The sequence below is a fragment of the Cimex lectularius genome, unplaced genomic scaffold (assembly GCF_000648675.2).
Source record: "Cimex lectularius strain Harlan isolate CLEC.00 unplaced genomic scaffold, Clec_2.1 scaffold277, whole genome shotgun sequence".
Classification (NCBI taxonomy): domain Eukaryota; kingdom Metazoa; phylum Arthropoda; class Insecta; order Hemiptera; family Cimicidae; genus Cimex; species Cimex lectularius.
This window is the reverse complement of record NW_019394221.1, coordinates 135,626-156,016: the sequence shown is the minus strand read 5'-3', so window position 1 is coordinate 156,016 and position 20,391 is coordinate 135,626. Positions and strand designations below refer to the sequence as shown.

General features: G+C 35.8%; 1 protein-coding gene across 4 annotated transcripts in view; it reads left to right on the top strand.

Annotated features, from left to right (window-relative positions):
• Positions 1 to 20,391, top strand: part of LOC106668444 (serine/threonine-protein phosphatase 6 regulatory ankyrin repeat subunit B) — a 67,624-nt gene that overhangs the window by 45,442 nt on the left and 1,791 nt on the right. For 2 of the 4 annotated variants that reach the window (XM_024230311.1, XM_024230312.1), the window contains exons 9-28: positions 4,182 to 4,280; positions 4,348 to 4,441; positions 4,498 to 4,706; positions 4,772 to 4,867; positions 4,923 to 5,090; positions 5,146 to 5,409; positions 5,677 to 5,783; positions 5,841 to 6,294; positions 6,350 to 6,494; positions 8,112 to 8,311; positions 8,368 to 8,565; positions 8,623 to 8,829; positions 8,890 to 9,021; positions 9,106 to 9,312; positions 9,374 to 9,615; positions 9,671 to 10,101; positions 15,229 to 15,330; positions 16,246 to 16,457; positions 16,737 to 16,872; positions 16,958 to 17,086. In XM_024230311.1, the coding sequence (XP_024086079.1) occupies positions 4,182 to 4,280; positions 4,348 to 4,441; positions 4,498 to 4,706; positions 4,772 to 4,867; positions 4,923 to 5,090; positions 5,146 to 5,409; positions 5,677 to 5,783; positions 5,841 to 6,294; positions 6,350 to 6,494; positions 8,112 to 8,311; positions 8,368 to 8,565; positions 8,623 to 8,829; positions 8,890 to 9,021; positions 9,106 to 9,312; positions 9,374 to 9,615; positions 9,671 to 10,101; positions 15,229 to 15,330; positions 16,246 to 16,457; positions 16,737 to 16,872; positions 16,958 to 17,086 (3,832 nt within the window). The remainder of the gene's footprint in view (positions 1 to 4,181; positions 4,281 to 4,347; positions 4,442 to 4,497; positions 4,707 to 4,771; positions 4,868 to 4,922; positions 5,091 to 5,145; positions 5,410 to 5,676; positions 5,784 to 5,840; positions 6,295 to 6,349; positions 6,495 to 8,111; positions 8,312 to 8,367; positions 8,566 to 8,622; positions 8,830 to 8,889; positions 9,022 to 9,105; positions 9,313 to 9,373; positions 9,616 to 9,670; positions 10,102 to 15,228; positions 15,331 to 16,245; positions 16,458 to 16,736; positions 16,873 to 16,957; positions 17,087 to 20,391) is intronic. The other 2 variants (XM_024230313.1, XM_024230314.1) reach the window with 2 other exon arrangements.

Below are 20,391 nucleotides of genomic sequence, written 5' to 3'. Positions count from 1 at the left end.
AGGACTACACCTGGACAGCAGACGGATGTAGCATCCCTCACAAGACATAGGCGACATTGTAACTTGCAGATCAAAACCATCAACTACTATACTTCGACCACTTTGGACATACGGAGTGAAGTACAGATTACCAACCCATCCAATATCTCTCGTATCCATTCCTTCCTGTCAAACGCTCTCAGATAAATTGCCACTATGTCGTTATCCTAGACCCACAACGACCTCAGCATTCCTTTCGTCAACCAACTCTCGCAATTTTACCAAATTCGGTGATCAGAAAAAAGATAACTCGCCAAGATCTATTTCTTACCCATCCATCTATACGTGTAGATGTACAAGAAGCTTTCTGATAAACCTTAAGTACTAAAGAAAAAGGTTTCGGAGAGAAATCATCACCTTTGATTGAAATCAGATCAGTTTTGTCTCCCTATCCTCGCTGGATTGATCTGTCCAACACGTTTTGGCATTTTCCTACCTTCAGTGTTTAGTACGAAGAGAGAGACAAATTATTAACTGACCAAATTACAAACAGCATCATCGTACAACAGATTTAAAGATAAGTCATGATTCCTAGCCATCTAGGCTAAAATGGTCTATTCATTCAAATGACACCAAGGCATGGAGGATAGCCATAGTTTACACTTAAAAACAGGTTTCTAGCTATGGATGAGACCATATATTCAAAACGATGAAAGGTTGATTATTTAACGAATGTTATCAAGAGATAGAATCGAATACCAAAAGCTCTAACCAGAAATTTATCAAGATCCAAAAACGCTTAGTGCATGGCTAACTAAGAAGGTTTTAAGTCCAGAAATGATATGATAACTATCGAAATCCTTTATGATGGAATCATTTTGAATGAATTCAAGATTTAACTCAGATCAGGTCGAACTTCTTGTGGTCGAACATTTTATAGTAGAAAATTGTATACCTTTGATTTATATTAAAAAAAAGCGTTATATAATATGAGAATATAATACTAAAACTAGTTAATTAACAAGATTTAACAAGTAAAGCAGAAAGAAATTAATGAATTCAATAGCAGAAAAAGGCAAGGAGAAAATATTAAAAATAAAAACAAAGTAATATGGCCACTTCTGATATTTAATAAAGGCCTTATAGATGCGAAATAAAAACAAAGTTCTTCTACAAAGAAAGTTTGACAAATACAAATAAAATTACTTCTTCTGTCGAAACAAACAAATCAAAGTTCAATGACGGTTAGATTGCTATCAATAATCCCCCAAAAATATAACCAAATGTCTAATTTGTTTGTTTAAAAAAGGATATAATTGGGCAATTACAGCTAAATGTATTTTCACAAGAATTTATTACTATATTTTTATTTGTTGTTTTGATTTGAGAGACTAAATTTAATGATTTTTAGTTTCAAGTGTGTTTAAAACAAACAAATTACTATCTAACCATTTTTTAACTACTTTTATTTCATCATTAATATTTTTTATTATAACAACATATTTCCAGAAAAAAAGTATAGCATCATCAGCGAATCCCAATATTTTACCATAAAGTTTTAAATTAAAAAGAATCGTTAATGTAAATTTAAAATAATACAGGCCCTAAAACATTTCCTTGTGTAACACCACAATTAATACAAATGGGATAGCTAAAAATTTGGTTTATTTTCGTTCTTTGAGTCCTATTTAACAAATATGATTTAATTAAATTATAAACTAATCCTTTGATACCAATATTGAAAAGTTTTTCAAGCAATAGTGCAGGATCTACTGAATCGAAAACCCTTGATATATACAATAACAATCCTACACGTTTATTTTTATTGTCAAGAGCTTTTGATATAAAATCAAGCCTCAAAAAGTGCATCTTCTACAGATTTGCATGATAGGCGTCCATATTAGTTTAGGGAAATTATTTTGTTATCACAAAGAAAATCTACCATTTTTTCCGAAATTTTGCTTAGTGATAGTGTAAGGAAAATAGGTCTGTAATTATTAGCAAAAACATGTTAGTAATTACGGTATGAAGTTTACTTAGAAATGTAAATTTGCTGTTAATATTGGATGAATATTCACGTATTACGTTATGTTTAGCAGGTTGTCCTCGATCATTTATTTGTTACTTCTCGATGTGATGTCTTCGTGCTTTATGTGCTTGTAACAAATTTTGATATGTTGTCTATAAATGTTATTAGATTTCTTCTTGATTAAGTTGGTCAAGTTTTCCTCATGATTAGTTTCACAGTCAGTGGTGTTGTAAGTCACGTCCGAAAAAGGTTAAAGAGGTATATTTATTGTAGTACACTATGATAACCTCTAATCGACTTCTTGAAGGCTGAGATATACCTGTCGCTAGATTTGTTTGTTCAATATTAGCAAAGAATGTGATTCCCAGGTTGAAAAGGAAATTATTACTTGTTTGTGCTCAGAAACAGTATTGTCGACGAAGACAAAACGAGACTATGCTTTTTAATATTCTAATGGTTATTTCGGTGGTACGAGGATATTGTTGCTAAATAGAATCGCGAATAAAAATTTGCTAAGTGCATCTTTTGCAAAAATAAATCTATCACCGGTGGAAGAGGTTGGTAAAGGCGCCAACAAAATCGATGTCCATTTTCTCCATGGTTCGTGTTGATGGGGTGCACTGTAAAAATCTTTTTGAATGGGTTAGCAATGTATGTGATTCCGCATGCAAACCTCGCATTTAGATATTTTTTGTGTAACATCGCGAAGCATCTTCGGATAGGTGAATAAGTTATCAAGTCTTATTCGTATCAATATTTTGGAAAATCTCTGTCGATACAAAAGTTTGCAGATCAAAAGAGGTCTATAAGAATTATTGTATAAAAACTTTACAATTAATTAAGGTTTTTAGTTGAGATGAAAATAAAGTTAATGGCACGAGAGGGATTCGAACCCACGACCTTCGGCTAGATACGCTGCTGCTCTACCACCTGAGCTATCGTGACCTCGATCCACTCGGACATCAACTGCCCATCTCAACCCCACCTTATGAGTTTTCCCTCCTTTTGCCATTTTTCAAATGTCGTGTAATCAGTTTGGATTCTCGACGACAATTGAAATGGCGACGGAGAGCTTTAGTAAAGTGTACTTCATTTTAATCCTTAAATTCACTAATTTCGTGGTCTGCTTGATCAATTAATACTTTACAATTAATTAAGGTTTTTAGTTGAGATGAAAAAAAGTTAATGGCACGAGAGGGATTCGAACCCACGACCTTCGGCTAAATACGCCGCTGCTCTACCACCTGAGTTATCGTGACCTCGATCCACTCGGACATCAACTCCCCATCTCAACCCTACCTTATGAATTGAAAATGTCGTGTAATCTATTTGATTCTTGATGAAATTCGAATTTTTATCTCAACCAATACCTTACATAAAGATTAATTACTTGTAAATAGCGATAAATTTCCTTCTACAAAATTGGGATGGTGAATTTATTGTTAATATTTCTTTGATACATTTGACACTAATATTTTTTTAGAGTAACTCTGTGCCCAGGTAACCATCATATAACATTAACTTTGTACATATTTTTCTTTGCGATAGTATATTATTTTATATTATGCACTTTATGCCCAAAAAATACGACAAAAGCAACTAGGTTTGAATGTATAAGGGGAAATAACCTTTTATGGGCAACAATATTTTATTTTAAATAATAATTATTTTCATAAACCATAAATATGCTGAAAGAACAGCAGTAACGTTTGCATGAATTATGTACAGTCACACTTAGTCTGCTGGGCAATTATTTGTGTTGCCTCCTTTTTTCTTTCATGTTTAGCTTGAATTAATTCCCTCAATAATCGTTCACTAGCAAGTCCCTTTATTTAATTATTTTTCATTTATAGTTATTTTCTTCTTATATGAAATCAATCGGGATTAATATTAACGTTAATTTTTTTCTCACTGGCACTCTCAACACGACACACAAGAATGACACATATACACGGAAAACAAACCCTTTGAGCCCTGAAGATGATCTCAATAAAGATCGAAACGTTGGCACGATAAAGAAAATGTTTTTCTAGAACCTACGTCACACCAGACCGCATCTCACGATCTCCTAATAATCTTTAAAATTTTTGCAATCATTATGAGTTTTTCAGAGAATATGAAGGCTTGATTTTTAAGTTCTGGTAAAATATTAAGTGCATCTTTGTCCTTCTAGAGAGGAGCAAGAAGCATACACACCGCAGCAAGATACGGTCATGTGGGAATCATAAACACTCTTCTTCAGAAAGGAGAACATGTTGATGTGACAACGAGCGTAAGCATTTCTGTTTTCTAGTCAAATTTCTCAAATTTCTTGTTACCATTCACCAATTTCGGTTTAGGACAATTACACCCCTCTCCACATAGCTGTCGAATCTGCAAAACCGGCTGTCGTTGAAACTCTTCTTGGCTACGGGGCTGACGTTCACGTCAAAGGTAAATGTTTAAAAAAACTTCTTTACTGGTTTATTTATCAAATATTCGCCTTGCAGGCGGTAGCCAGTTGGAGACACCTCTTCATATAGCTGCAAGGGTGAAAGACGGTGACAGATGTGCACTTATGCTCCTCAAATCAGGAGCTGGCCCGAATTTGACAACTGCGGACGGTCAAACGCCAGTCCACGTCGCTGCCAAACACGGAAACCTGGCGACACTCCTTCTCCTCCTTGAAGACAACGGTGACCCACTTTTCAAATCAAAAGTAACATTATTTTTTTATTACAGTTTAAGATTTAAAGAGTTTAATCTAATTATGTTTTTTTTAAGATTGGCGAAACTCCTCTGCATTTAGCTAGTAGAGGTTGTAAAGCCGAAGTAGTGAGACACCTCATATCGTTTGTTAAGGATTCCAAAGGAACTGAGGTACCGTTCGTCAATAAAACTCAGAAAAATTGTTAAACATTTTTTTGTTATAAAGGTTGCAACAATGTACGTGAACTCAGTCACGGAAAACGGTGCGACGGCGTTACACTACATCGGAGAAGTCACTAAGTCTGAAGTCAACCTTGAAAATCCAACAGAGGACAAAGAAGTTGTCAGGTTGCTTACGCAAAATGGTGCCAATATGAATCTCACGACGAAACAGGTTGGAAATCCTTTCTTTTCAAAGCGAAACAAAATATTTAAAAAAATTATTTTAGAGCCTAGAAACAGTCTTCCATTACTGCGCTATAGTAGGCAACAATGACGTTCTGACTGAGCTTATCGCTGCAATGACGACGACTGATGTGCAGAAAGCTCTGAACAGGCAATCAGCAATTGGCTGGACTCCTCTACTGATAGCTTGTCACCACGGACATATGGAAATGGTCAATACACTCTTGGCCAACCACGCTAGGGTGGACGTGTTCGACAACGAAGGACGGTCCGCTCTTCACCTTGCTGCCGAAAGAGGCTTCCTAGAGGTAAAAACTCTTCCTTTTAAAGTATGTTTACATTTCTTTTTAAATTGCAAATACTCAAAATTACTAATAAAATTCTCTACGAGAAAAGAAAACTAATAAAGATTTTTAAAAATTCAATTTTTGTCTAATTTGTTTTTATTCCTTACAGCCTCTCTTACAGCCAAAATGCGATAATATATAAATAAAGACCTAACAATTAAACTAAGTGGCATAAACGCTTCAATAATCTACGGCTAAGTAATTTAAAAACCTTATTTGTTTATCTAGGTATGTGACGCTCTTCTCACCCATAAAGCATTTATTAACAGCAAATCGAGAGTGGGAAGAACGGCGCTTCACTTAGCTGCGATGAACGGTTTCGCAAATCTTTGCAAGTAAGGAAAAAATTATCAATCATATAACAGCAAATTTTTATAATGTTTATTTAAAAGGTTTCTGGTTACTGATCATAACGCTGTTATCGACGTTCTGACTTTGAAAAAGCAAACGCCGCTTCATCTGGCTGCAGCAGCGGGTCAACTTGAAGTTTGCAAGTTACTGCTTGATCTCGGGGCAAACATAGATGCGACTGACGAGCTAGGACAGAAACCGATTCATGTCGCCGCACAGAACAACTTTCCCGAGGTGGCGCAGTTGTTTCTTCAGCAGCAGCATCTTCTTGTAATGGCGTGTACCAAAGACGGCAACACCTGCGCCCACATTGCAGCGATGCAGGGTTCAGTACGGGTCATAGAGGAACTGATGAAATTCGACCGAGCCGGAGTCATTTCGGCAAGGAATAAAATCACAGAAGCAACTCCTTTACAACTCGCTGCTGAAGGGGGTCACGCGGATGTAGTCAAAGTCCTGGTCAGAGCGGGTGCATCCTGCACTGACGAGAACAAGGCATGTCATCCGAAAAATTCCCAAATCCAGATATTTATTTAAAAAAATATTTCAGGCCGGTTTTACAGCGGTGCACCTGGCAGCTCAACACGGTCATGGTCCGGTTTTAGAAGTAATGCGCTCAACGCAATCTCTCAGGATATCGAGTAAAAAATTGGGTGTAACTGCGCTCCACGTTGCAGCTTATTTTGGTCAAGCCGGTATGCTTATTATTTTTATTGTTTATATATTTTTAGTAATCCATTTGATTTCTTCTTGAAGTATGTCGCCTATACACGCCTATACTTTGGATGTTTATGGTTATGGTTATTATGGACTATCCTTTTCTTCTGCTTTTCGCCATCTTTAGGATGGGTAGAATCACACAAACTAATGATTATTAATGTTTTACACACCTAAAATATAATTATATTATGAGATTTGACAAACACATGGCCTTTTCTACCGTTGGAAATGACCAAACTACGTTCAGATATTTTGGTCTCTCAGACGCGTTTCTGTTACTCGTCATCTTCAAGTTGTGTGGAGTCTCACAAGCGGATAATTATAATTGTTTTTGCACACTAACATAAGATTATGTTGTGAGCTTCGATAAACATACAGTAAGTATATTTCTATCGTCGAAACGACCAAATTAAAAATATGTATTTTGGCTTTGGATTGTTTGGTCAGATACACCGGAACCTCGGGTTTATCTAGTTTAGTTAACAAATTAATCAAATATTAAGTACCTATTTAACTGACAGCAGCTTAAGAGTACTGGGATATTCGACCAATAAAAGCCGACGTTCCACAAGGGAGCATTCTCGGCCCTACCCTGTTACCATTTATAAACTCTTCCTTTATATTCCACGACCATAATGACCACCTACTCAGATGATACGTAGTTCTGTCTTCTAGCTTGAACCTGAAGCGACCTCCAATATGGAAGAACACTTGAAATTATCAAAGACTGGGGCAAAATGTGTATAACAATATTAAATGAGGAAAAATGTTTAGAGTACGTTTACAGTGAAAGAACATTTTTACCCTCCACTCTAAATCTACAACTAGGAGACTTCCACACAAGTCAGAGACTTAGGATTATACTTAGATAGCAGACGGACGTAGATTCCCTACACATGACACAAGAGACCACAATTTAACAGAAGACTTGGACAACTGCAAATATTTTTTAAACGAAAACATGGTTTGACAATCAAAACTCAATTATTTCTAAACTGCGACCAATTTGGACATTGGAGTGAGGAACAGGCCATTAAGCTACCCAAAATCTAACGCATCCAAATCCTTCCTACCAAAATTCCTCAGACAAATTACCACTACGTCATTAACCAAGATTCAGAACAATCTGATCATTCCTTTAGTCAAATGACTGATCTGATCCTGCTTCAAAAGTTCCATTCTAAGAAAAGATCCATTCTAACCCTACTGCCTAAGTCCTTTCTACCCTTTCCGATCCTAATAACCCAGCAATGCGCCATAAACGACGATAGCCTCGTGACTTCCTTGCCCCTTAAACCCTCATACTGAGTGCCATCGTTGGCTGGTTTCTCTTAGCAGGTGTACTTCCCGTGTAGTGCTTAGCCTATGTCGTGACCAGAAGATTCAATATTTTCTTGCCTAATTTGTTTCAATTTTGTGTAATTAAGTCACAATATTTACCCAAACTCCAAGGAAAAGTCGAACTTTGAGAAATTTGAAAAAACCTATGCTTTGGGAATCACCTTATTGTTTGATAGTGTGCACTAATAATCAACTAACATGGACCAGTTTGATTTTTTTTAAATAATAACTGGCATTTGTTAATTTTTTAGACACGGTCAGAGAGTTGCTCGCTAACGTTCCTGCGATAGTCAAATCTGATCCTCCCCAGGGGACTTCTCTCGTCGGAGAACTTGGAAACGAATCCGGCATGACGCCACTTCACCTCGCCGCATATTCTGGCAACGAGAACGTCGTCCGGCTTTTGCTGAATTCAGCAGGAGTCCAAGTCGATTCTGCTACTACAGAAAATGTACCGTCTGAACACTTTAATGTCAACTTAACGGTTCTAATATTATTTAATTTTAGGGCTACAATCCTCTTCATCTAGCGTGCTTCGGAGGTCACATCACGGTAGTGGGACTGCTGCTCAGCAGGGCGGCGGATCTTTTGCAGAGCCAGGACAGACATGGGAAAACAGGCCTGCATATCGCTTCGACTCATGGGCATTATCAAATGGTAGAAGTCCTCCTGGGCCAAGGAGCGGAAATCAACGCTACCGACAAGGTAATTTTTTTAAATAAAATTAATCTAGGGTTATTGTTCTAACTGAAATTTTTATAGAATGGTTGGACTCCTCTTCACTGCGCGGCTCGAGCTGGATGTTTTGAGGTGGTTAAACTGCTCGTAGAGTCAGGCGGTTCTCCAAAATCCGAAACCAACTATGGGTCCGCTCCGATTTGGTTTGCCGCTTCAGAAGGGCACAACGACGTACTGGAATATTTAATGACAAAAGAACACGACAGCTATTCTCTTATGGAAGACCGAAGAGTATGGTTTTTTTCTCGAAAAGATAGATTAGGGATGTATTAATTTTAATTTCAATTTTAGTTCGTTTATAACTTGATGATATGCAGTAAAAAACACAACGATAAACCTATGCAAGAATTCATACTCGTTTCTCCAGCACCTGTCGACATAGCGGCCAAATTATCCAGTATTTATATTAACTTATCGAACAAGGTAATTCGATTTTTCTTTAATTCAATTTTTTTATTAAACAATAAGGACGGTATTTTATATTGAAGTTTGCACACGATTTTGTAGGAGAAAGAGAGAGCTAAAGATTTAATAGCTGCAGGAAAGATGTGCGAAGGTATGGCTACGGAATTGCTTGCTTTAGCTGCTGGTGCAGACTCTGCTGGTAGGATCCTAACAGCGACCGACAGAAGGAACATCGAGTTTTTAGACGTTCTCATAGAAAACGAACAAAAGGAAGTAATCGCCCACACGGTCGTTCAGCGGTATCTGCAAGTGAGCTTGTTTTTACACAAGTCCCATTTCATCTGATAATAAACGCGTTCTTTCTTTCAAGGAATTGTGGCAAGGAAGCCTAAACTGGGCGGGTTGGAAAACCATGCTGCTTTTTCTCACCTTCATCATCTGTCCTCCCGTATGGATATACTTTACTCTTCCCCTCGGCCATAAATTCTTCAAGATTCCTATTATTAAATTCATGTCGTACTTGACATCTCACGTCCACCTGATGATTCTTTTAATGCTAACGGGCATCATACCCATTTATCCTGTTCTCAGGCCAAACATTCTGCCCTATTGGTATTTGATTGTTGGTTTAGCGTTTTATTAGGTGATACTGAATGATTGTTTTCAGGTATGAATGGGCGCTGTTGGTTTGGTTGTCCGGGCTTCTCTTGTCCGAACTGACGAACCCGAGCGACAAGAGCGGATTGGGCTGGATAAAATTAGCAGTGCTGCTTTTTGGTATTTTCGGCGTGGCTCTTCACGTCCTAGGCCTTGCTGTCAGCAAACCATGGTGGCCGACGTTGTTTTACCTCCGCAACCAGCTCTTCGCTTTGTCTTTCCTCCTCGCCTGTGTTCAAATCCTTGACTTCCTTTCTTTTCACTACCTGTTCGGGCCGTGGGCCATTATTATCGGCAACCTGATGAAAGATTTGGCCCGGTTCCTCGCCGTCCTGGGAATCTTCGTTTTCGGCTTTTCGATGCATATCGTTGCTCTCAACCAACCCTTTTCACAGCCAGGAGACGTGAAGAAGCCGAAACGGCTTGGACTTTTCGCTGATGGTCAGTATTCCGCTTTCAGAATGAATAATAGAAAAATAAATATGATATGTATTTGGTTTGTTTGATTTCTTAATAAGAACTATTTAACTAGTAATATTATAAATGTAGGAACTATTTTACATGAAAACCATTACTAAATTTTTGTTTTTATGAGTAGAAATAAAGACACATATACATAACACCTCAAAATGGAAGGAATATATTTTCAAAAACAAATACAATGACATAAAACTGTTAAAAATAAATTGTAAAAAATAGAATACCTCATTTTAATTTTAACGTATATAGCTTTGGTCCGTCAAATTAACCCTTTTTTGCACCAAATTAACCCGTTTACATTTCAAACCAACCCTTTTTAACTTCAAATTAAATTTTCAAGTGAACGCTATTTAATTGTAAATTAAACCTTTTTAATTTCAAATTATGTTTTTTATATTAAATTAACTTTTTCTTTAAAGTGTTAAAAAAAACTTAAGAGTTGCCATGAAATATAAGTATGTAAAGAAAAATTCCTGTATGTTTGAGAATTTTTTTAGTATAAAATAATTTGGTTTTTAAATACCATATGAAAATTAATTACAATTACAGTTTAAAATTAAATATAAAAACTAATGATTCTTTTAACTGGAAATTTTTTTAACATATTTTTTTCTTTGCAGCATAAATACACATAAAATACATGCAAAATAAAAGGTGATAGTCTGGTTAGCATTCACATTATACCAGAGTAGGAAATATTCCTTGTGGTAATTGGGAATGCCCCTCCATTCGTGATAATACCAGACTTCGTTCGCACTGCAACGAGTGCTCAAGATTCCTTGCAGTAATTGAGGATAAGCCCCTACAGTCACGCTAATGAACTAAATTCACACTATCTCGGTTACTTGTTAATCCTTGGGGAACCTGCCCATCCATTCGTGATAATAAATTACATTCAAACACCAGACTTCGATCACACTACCCTGACTACTCAAGATTCCTTGGAGTAATTGAGGATAAGCCCCTACAGTCACGCTAATAAACTACATTTACGCTACCTCTAGTACTCGATAATCCTTGGGAAACATGCCCCTCCATTCGTGATAATAAATTACATTCATACACCAAAGTTCGTTCACATTACTCCGAATACTTGATATTCCTTGGAATAGTTGAGGATAAGCCCTCCATTCACGCTAAGGAATTCATTCACTTCACATACCAGACTTTAAAAAAATACATTACAAATATACATATACGTTCCAACAAATAATACTAGTAATATCAGTCTAAAACAACCGACAGACACCATACGAGGAAGGTCTTGAGGGAGAGGGTTATCAAGAAGAATTGACTACTGTTTCCCTTTTGAACATGCTACATGCTTTTCTCTAACTTTATCCTTTATTAATTTGTTTAAAAATCTTTTTGTTGTTCTGTATTCTAGAGGAACGTTTGGTTGCTAATTTTCCGCTCCTAATTTTGCTAGTTTATCTGTTTCTCCATTTCTCATGATTCCACAGTGGCTTGGAATCCATTGAAGGCAAACATTCTACCGGTTGCTATGTGCGCAGATATTTCCTCTCTTATAAGCCTGACACTAGGCGAAACAATTGGCTGCCCGGGAATCTATAAGTAAAACTACATGGCAACGGGGCTCTTTCTTTAGTCCCTGTACTGCCAAGAGAGCTTTCACTTCTCCGTCAAAATTTAATGCCATTTGATCAACTGGTTCAGATATTTGAAAGCTCTCCGCATAAAATCCTGCGCCGTCGTTGCTTCGTGCTCAGTGAGCTGAGCCTAAGTATATACATGGATCCATTCCGTCTTTCATTAACCTTTGATAAATAATTTCGAGCGAAATTGCTTTGAGTATGGTGGGTGGGGTTTCTTTTTTTTGTCTACGGGGTTACCAAATGGAACACTACTATCGGGCTATAACGCACAGCCAAATCATTTGCCGTTGGAATTAGAAAAGCCTGTGTCATATGCTCCAGTCGGTTCTTCTGCTTTAACTCAGAAAGATTTTTGAGTTTTCAGACGTTGATTTTTAGGCTTATGGTCGTTCCAGATGTCCATTGTTAGGGGCTACACTCTCTCATCTAAACAAACCTTTTCTAATCGCAAGAGGTTCTTGCGTCTGCTTCTTTACTAATTGCTCAACATACTTTGTCCATTGAACCTTTGAGCGAGATGTATCCCAACTAGGTACTTAGTGCTGTTTGTTTCTCGTAATGGCTTGGAATCATAATGTAGAGTGAATGGGCCGCGTCTCTTGGTAGAAAGAGGTAAACGTTAAAATTCCGACTTATCGGGGTTGACAACAAACTCATTTTTGTTCGACCACGATAAATGTTTTTCTAGTGCTCCATTAAGAGCTGGTTCTAGAGCACTTATCTCACCACTCGTGGTCCAGATGACTAAGTCATCCGCATAAAGCAAGGTCTTTATAACAGGGACTCTTTGAATTGAGGCTATAATATGATCTATCATCAGTTTAAATAGAACAGCACTGAGTTCGGATCCTTGAGGTAGCCTCAGCCGTGTCTGATTGTAGGACGAGATGATCTACGTACTTTACCCTAATAAATCTTTGTGAGAGGAAGGAAGGTGTAGCCTTAAACGTATTTCCTTTCAAGCCGAAAGCTAAAATTTTATTTAGTAGTTTTTTCTCCATTCTCAGGATGGTTTTTCTAGTTTTTTCCTCCATACCCTATCGAAGGCAATCATGAAGTCTATGAAGACCGCTGGAGTGCTTTGTTTTCTCTGCAGACCGTTTTTAATTTCTTGATATAGTATAGCTACTTGATACACAGCTTGTTTCCTGAAGACTGTTTGCCTGCTTGATATCAACTGGTTTTCCTCAAGATATATTTGTAATCTCCGCAGTAACACCCTTTCATATACTTTTGAAAAAACACTAGTTAGAGATATAGGCCGGAAGGACTTTCAAAATTGTTAAATTGAAGACAAAAAAGGTTAATTTACAATTAAGGTAAAGGGTTAATTTAGTGCTAAAAAGGGTTAATAAATTTGATTATTAAAAATGGTTAATTTTAAATTAAAAAGAGTTAAGTTGAAAGGGAAAACAGTTCATTTTATAGAAAAAAAAGCTATAAGCTTATAAAGTAAGGTTATTGGGTATTTGAGTTTTTTTAAATATAATATAATATTGGGCTCGTAGAAGATTATATGAAAATTAATTGCAATTACAATTAAATATTAAAACAAAAGATTCTTATTTTATATAATGGTAAAACAGTTTCTAAATCAAAGATTCTTCTTTCTATATGAAATGGCTTTTCAAATATAACTAAATAAAAACCATATTAAAATTAATGCCAATTAAAATCAAAATTATATGAAATAAAATATAGAAGTAAAGTATTCTTCTTTTGATTTTAGAAATATGTTGAATAATTGTGATTTTGAATGAATGAATGAAAAAGACCTTTATTTACAAAAATAAAATGCAATATAATATTAAAAAGAGGTTTTTATACGGAAATTTAATTCGGAAGAACCGTCGCCATTTCTGAAATGAATGTTCCAAAAACCGGGAATATTGATAAGCATTATTCATGGTTACTAATGGTAAAAGCAATGGCCAGATTAAAATCATGGACAGGTTAAGCATTTAGAAAAAGGAGAAATTGGCATTAATCAGTTCGATCGCAGTAATTTTAGGTAGTCTGTCCTTAAGGGATTGTCCAGCCTAAATAGGAGAAGTATTCTAGCCTAAGAAAGTATTGTATTCTAGGGGATACAAGAAGTGAGGGTCTTTGCAAGTAGAACAGTTCGTAGTAAAACTCGGAAGGTGAAAAAATTTTCTAAGAAAAAAACTTTAAAAATATTCTCAAACCTTGAGAAGTGGTAGCACACCATCGATCGACTTGGGATAGGCTAAATTTCGAATTAAATTTAATTAGGAAATTAGACCAGCGAATATCAAAGTAAGGTTCGTTTTTAGAGAGGGAGAACAACAAGAGGCTGAAGACGCCTCCTTGTCTAACGCCAGACTTAACAGGGAAATAATGCGAGTCCGTATTATTTTAGTTTATTGTGGCTTTTATGAATCCATTTATTTTATCATTTAAAATACAATAAAAAAATAAATAATTTGTTTTGTACATTTAACTTTATATAATGTTTAATTTTAATTAAAAATGCTTTTTTTATTGTTCTCGAAGAATTAAATTATTTTATATTTAATTTTTTTAAAGTATGAATTTAATTTATATATTTACATTTCATTCCGCCCTCCTAGGTTTTTGATATTTTAAAGAAAGGGTTAATTGGTGTTGGGTATTTGCATTTAAAAAGTGCTTTAAAATAAAAAAGTGTTAATTTGAAGTTAAAATTCGGTTAATTTGAAATTACAAAGGCTTAATTTGATGAGGAAAGAGAGAAATTTGACGGAAAGTGTAGTATATGTTAATATTTTAAAAAAACTTGAAAACTTTGAAAAATAAGCTTTTTATAAATAGCGAAACCAACGAATGTAAGACCGAAGTAAAACGTATATTCTATTATCAAATTCTATCATTTTAACTTACCTGGATTAATTAAGTTATTGGTTGAGATAAAAACGTCAGTGTCACAAGAGGGATTCGAACCTTAATTAATTGAAAAGAATTTATTTGGTCAAGCGGACCTCGAAAACTAATAAAATTATACCTGGATGTTTCCGTATATTAAAAAATTCTCTTTTAGTTTGATAGTTGTCTATCATCTTGTCTGCCTATCCACACTTTTTGTCAGTCAGTCCGCATTTCGCCGTCTTCAGTGTTGAGTTTGGGTGATTTCTGCGAAGCCAAAATAACCAGTCAACACTAAAGATGGCAAAACGCCGAAACACGTCTGACTGACAAAAATCAGCGAAGAGAGGCAGACCAAGATGATAGGTGACTATCAAACTATAGGTTTATCAGCCCGCAGACAGGAGGAAATCTGACGAATTCTTTTTTTTACGATCTATATTTTTTAATTAAGACAACAAGACTTAACAAAGATAAGAAAGAATGGTCGCATGTCATGTGAAAACTGAGTGAGGAGTTAGAAAATTACGTTAATATTTCAGAAAGTGATCATGCCCTTTTATCAAATACTAGTATTAGACTTAATAATAACTGTAACTGGGACGTTTAGATGGGACAATAATCCTGGAACCGAACTCGACGCAGGAACCCATCGTTTTCTGTAGCCGGTACGCCAAAATCCCCGGCTGCATCCGCCCAGATACTCCCGGCTGTAAGTCAATAAAATTACGGTTTTGCAGTCATAATTCACTTATGTAATGTTTGCCTATTCACGATAAATGTCAAATATAAAACCATTCGTAAAAACACTAATCTTTGTTGTAATGTTGCAAGGTAAGTGCGTGGCTGCAGAACCATACTATTGTTGTTGCATAAAATCGCCTGGGCTCACAGTGTGTATTTTTTTGGAGAAACTCACGGTTTTTAAGTGTGTATTTTTGTATGAATTCGTAAAATGAAAGTTGCTTATGGTTTTTGTTTGTTTTCTTTAATTTTTAATCATACCGACTTGATATTCGTTGTAGGCCGTTTATACTCCGATTTAACATAGCACATCACCTATAAAAACGAATTTTGAATATAAACTTTTTTTTAAATTGATGTAATTTAATTTTTTACGTATTTTGAGAAAGAAGACGATATAAATGCTTGAATTCAAATATTTGTCGTAGTCTTTTTTTTTAAATAAAAATACCAAATCAAATTCACACATTTTACATCTATTTAATTTTTATGTGGGAAAATATGAACATTTTGTTTTATCTGTAACCAACACTTTAAAAGGAGTATAGTTTTAATAATATGTAAAAATGCTATTTAACAAGGAATTTTGTTTGTTTGGATTTTTGACATACTTATCATCTTACCTTATACATAACATATTTACATCTTAACGCATATCTACACAGAGAAATCAATTGCACGAAAAGTATCACAGTAAATCGCTTTGTAGAAGGTATTAATCATAGGGCTAGATTCGCTCTTGGACGGATTGGATTAAATGTATATGGTTTATTATAAACGGCACCCTGTACATAAACACATTCGACGTGGTTTTGTTGACAAAGAGAAGAAAATAAATGAGATGGAAAGTACGCAGATTATAAAATTGACGTAAACGTTTCAGTGCAAATGAATCCGGTGGACGCACTGGAGCTCCTCTTCTTCGCTGTTTTCGGCCAAACTACACCGGAGACCCTAAGGGTGAAAAAATCAAACCAGCCTGAATGGACGTTGTACCTTTTCAAATTCGTCTTCGGCATTTATATGCTCGTCTCGGTCGTCGTACTCATCAATCTGCTCATTGCTATGATGAGTGACACTTACCAACGAATCCAGGTAAGATTTCATGCACTAAATATCCCAGAAGTATTTTGGATAGATTTTGTAGATAAGTTTTAGTTTTAATTATTTCAAGCTCAAATTTTAAGTTTTGAATTTGTAAAAATCACGAAGTAAGGAAAATGGTTGCTTGGTTTCTTTCTCCCTCCACACGCCCTTCAGCGCAGTGCGGGCAAATCGATCCCAGAAAGTACTCGAGATCCGCCTTTAGATTTCCCTAAGTCCAGCAAATCCTTAATCCGATTAATCAGTTCCAATTTTTTTTCCGTTCGACAGGCCCAATCCGACATCGAGTGGAAATACGGCTTGGCCAAGCTTATAAGGAATATGCACCGCACGACGACGACACCTTCGCCGCTCAACTTGGTCACTACGTGGCTCATGTACCTCCTTCATCTTTGTAAAACGAAGAGTAAGTTTTATTCACTTTTCCCATTCTCCGAAAGGGATCCTTCTGGGTTTTTTCTTTCACGACGATTCGGTTTTTCAATTTGCAGTGGCCCAAAGGAAGAGGCCCAGCTTGGTTCAGATGATGGGCCTTCAGTCGAGATCGCGCGTAAGTGCAAGAACCAAAATGGGTGCCAAATGGTTGGCGAAAGTCAAAAAGGGGCAAGTCGCACCAAAAGGTAAATCATTAATAACAAAAATTGCATGAATAATCCAATATAACTATAATTTTAGCTTCATATGTATATATTAAAATGAATAATAGCACGTTCACCCTGTTTGCTGTCCCCGATGTGCTTACCCTGGGGGGTGGGTCGATGCCTCCTGGGAGTTTGCCTACCCCCTTGCGGCTGGCCTACCAAACGGGGTAGGCTCCACGGGCTTTTGACAGCTACGTTATTTCATCCCACAACGTTTGGAAAATATGATCTAACCAAAAACTAACATATACAATACAATCGCACTAATAAATACTTCACACCTATGTACATCGCACTCATTATGGTTGATTGGTGGAGTAGACGATATTCCTCCATCGACCTGCACAAAATAATAATAAGCTATTGTAAAATGAAGGTCGATGGAGTACTTTTATAAATTTTCTTCCATCGAACATACATAGACACACACTGATGAAGGGGTGATGGAGTCGCTATTTTTCACCATCAGCCTCTTACCACACACGCTAATAAATACACGCACTCATACATAACATAACCACAAAACACATAAAACAAATCTATATTCAGTAAAAAAATTCGTTCTCTAAAAAGCGGAACAGGGGACCCAGAAACTCAACTGCCAAGAACCATTCTTAAATCCAGTGGCATACCTACACGCTCTCTATCAAGAAGCAAGGAATGACAAGTTTATATTAATGTAGGATACATCGAGCAATCTTTATTAATTTATTGCACAGTTCCAACAGGGAAGCAGCCCCAAAAGAGAACTACCAAAATATAGTAATAGTAATAATAAGACCACACACACTAATAAATACACGCTCTCATAAAAGACATAACCACAAAACACATAAAACAAATCTATATTCAGTAAAAAAATTCATATCCTCTAAAAAGCGGAAAGGGGACCCAGAAACTCAACTGCTCAAGGACCATTCTTAAATCCAATGGCATGCCTACACGCTCTATATAAAGAAGCAAGGAATGACAAGTTTATATTAATGTAGGATACATCGAGCAATCTTTTCTAATTTATTGCATTGTTCAAACAGGGAAGCAGCCCCAAAATAGAACTGCCAAAATATAATAATAGTAATAATAATACCAAAAAAAGTCGTCGAATGTAATGTACAATATGCTGCAAGTGCCTTTAATCAGTTCTCTAGGATTAGAAATGACGATAGTTTGTATAAATCATGTTTTCTTTCATAATTGTTAAAATTCGCACCTGCGCGGGAATCGGTCCATGACTAATGAATAAATAACATGGTGACAGACCCCAGCATTAAATTCTAATTTCAATGTGTAGAGATTAGTGACCGTTAATCTATAGTTATTCAGATATCGTGAGATGCGGTCGGGAGTGATGTAGGTTTCAGAAAAACATTTTCTTTATCGTGCCAACGTTTCGATCTTTTATTGAGATCATCTTCAGGGCTCAACAGACAAACACTTTGAGCCCTGAAGATGATCTCAATAAAAGATCGAAACGTTGGCACGATAAAGAAAATGTTTTTCTGAAACCTACATCACTCCCGACCGCATCTCACGATATCTGAATATCTAATTTCAATAATCAATTAACATTTAACTAAATCGCCAAATCTGAATCAATCTATTCCAGAGTGCATATAACATTTTCTATTAATTAACAGGGGAAAATTCATAATTTCATATTAATTATTGAATTGGCTTTTGTACAAAGGTTTAATTGGTTTGGTGTGCTTTTTAATGGTTCGTAAGCCCATGGTGCCTTATTGTGGTTAAGTAAGTACTGGCTCGTAAAATATATTCATGGCGTTTTTTGATGGTAAATGCTATGTAAATTTCAGGTAAAATATGATCCATTTTGTTCAATTATTTGTTACCACCTTCCATGCAATTTTATTTGTCCGTCCTACCAAAACTACTTTGGGTTTTTGAACGATGAACTCGATGTAGTTTCTTAGTCGTCAAGTGACGTAACGTTTTTACTTTAATAGAGTTTTGCTCTGCTTGTAAAGCGTTATCATGGTGGAAAAGAATTCCCCTTGCTATTAACCAATGTTAGTTTAATCGCTGCAATTGTATACATAGTATACAGTATACATTAGAATTAATAGTTTGGTTGAGCGGAATAAGCTCATAATAAAGCACCACCTTATAATGTCACCAAATGGTTATTATTCGGAAGTGGCTTTTGAACTTATTAACGGTGAGTCACTACATTTACCCTATGATTTTCTTCTCTGAACATAGTTGTAGAGGACCTAATTTTCATCTTTTTAAAAATGGATCGTTTATACTGCATTTAAGAAGGTGTGATCCAATAAATTCTTCTCAGTCAACATGTAAGGACATATCCGACAAACATATCCAGATGCCCTCAAATGAGTTTTTTAAGATATCTTAAGTGTCTCTGAAATGTCTCTTCGTTGGGTGTTGTTTATTTGTGACAAAAGTTTAAAATTGATCATCGATAGTTGAAGGACCACCAGAGCGCTTTGTATATTTAAAAATAAAACTTCTTTCTCTTAACAGAGCACACCTAAGGACGGTGCTTGCTCCTACAGCGTCATAAAAAAATTTTCTAACAGTCTGAGCTCAGGTTTTTCACTTTGTGAAATTCAAAAAATCATTATTTACGTCTATAGGAGATACTGACCTAAAAAACTGTTTTTTTAAATTAATTTATTTTTTATTTATTTATTTATTTTTTATTTAACCGCAGTAGCTCACAATTATCCTACAGGTGAGATCTGCATAAAAATACATTGGTCTATAATGCTGTAACCAGTTGAGAAATCGTGACTTAGATCCGCTCGGTTACCAACTCCTAATCTTAGGACTAATGTTTTGTATTGATAGAAAATCATTCTTACCTTCCTCGAGCCCTGCTTAGTAGGTGTACTGGAAGCTCTTTTACCTCCGCAGAATCTGCACAGAGTTCATTGATATCAATCTTCCTCATAGTGATTCAGTGCGCAGTGCCCTGCAACAATTTAGAGTCTCTTACTGCTTCCATTAATGCATTCTATTGTTTCTTTCTTTCCAAATCTTTCTAGGTTTCTAGATTGTTTGTGTATATTACTAGAATTCAAATGAGCAAATTTGTTGCTCTCAGTGTGGAATTTGAGTCCATTAGGATCACAACTTTCTTTTTTTTTAAATATCTATTTCGATTTAATATTCAAAGATTTAAAAAAATATATATTTCCATTCTATTTGCAGAATTTGTTGCTCTCAGTGTTGTACATTTGAGTCCATTAGGATCACAACTTTCTTTATTATTATTTTTATATCTATTTCGATTTAATATTCTT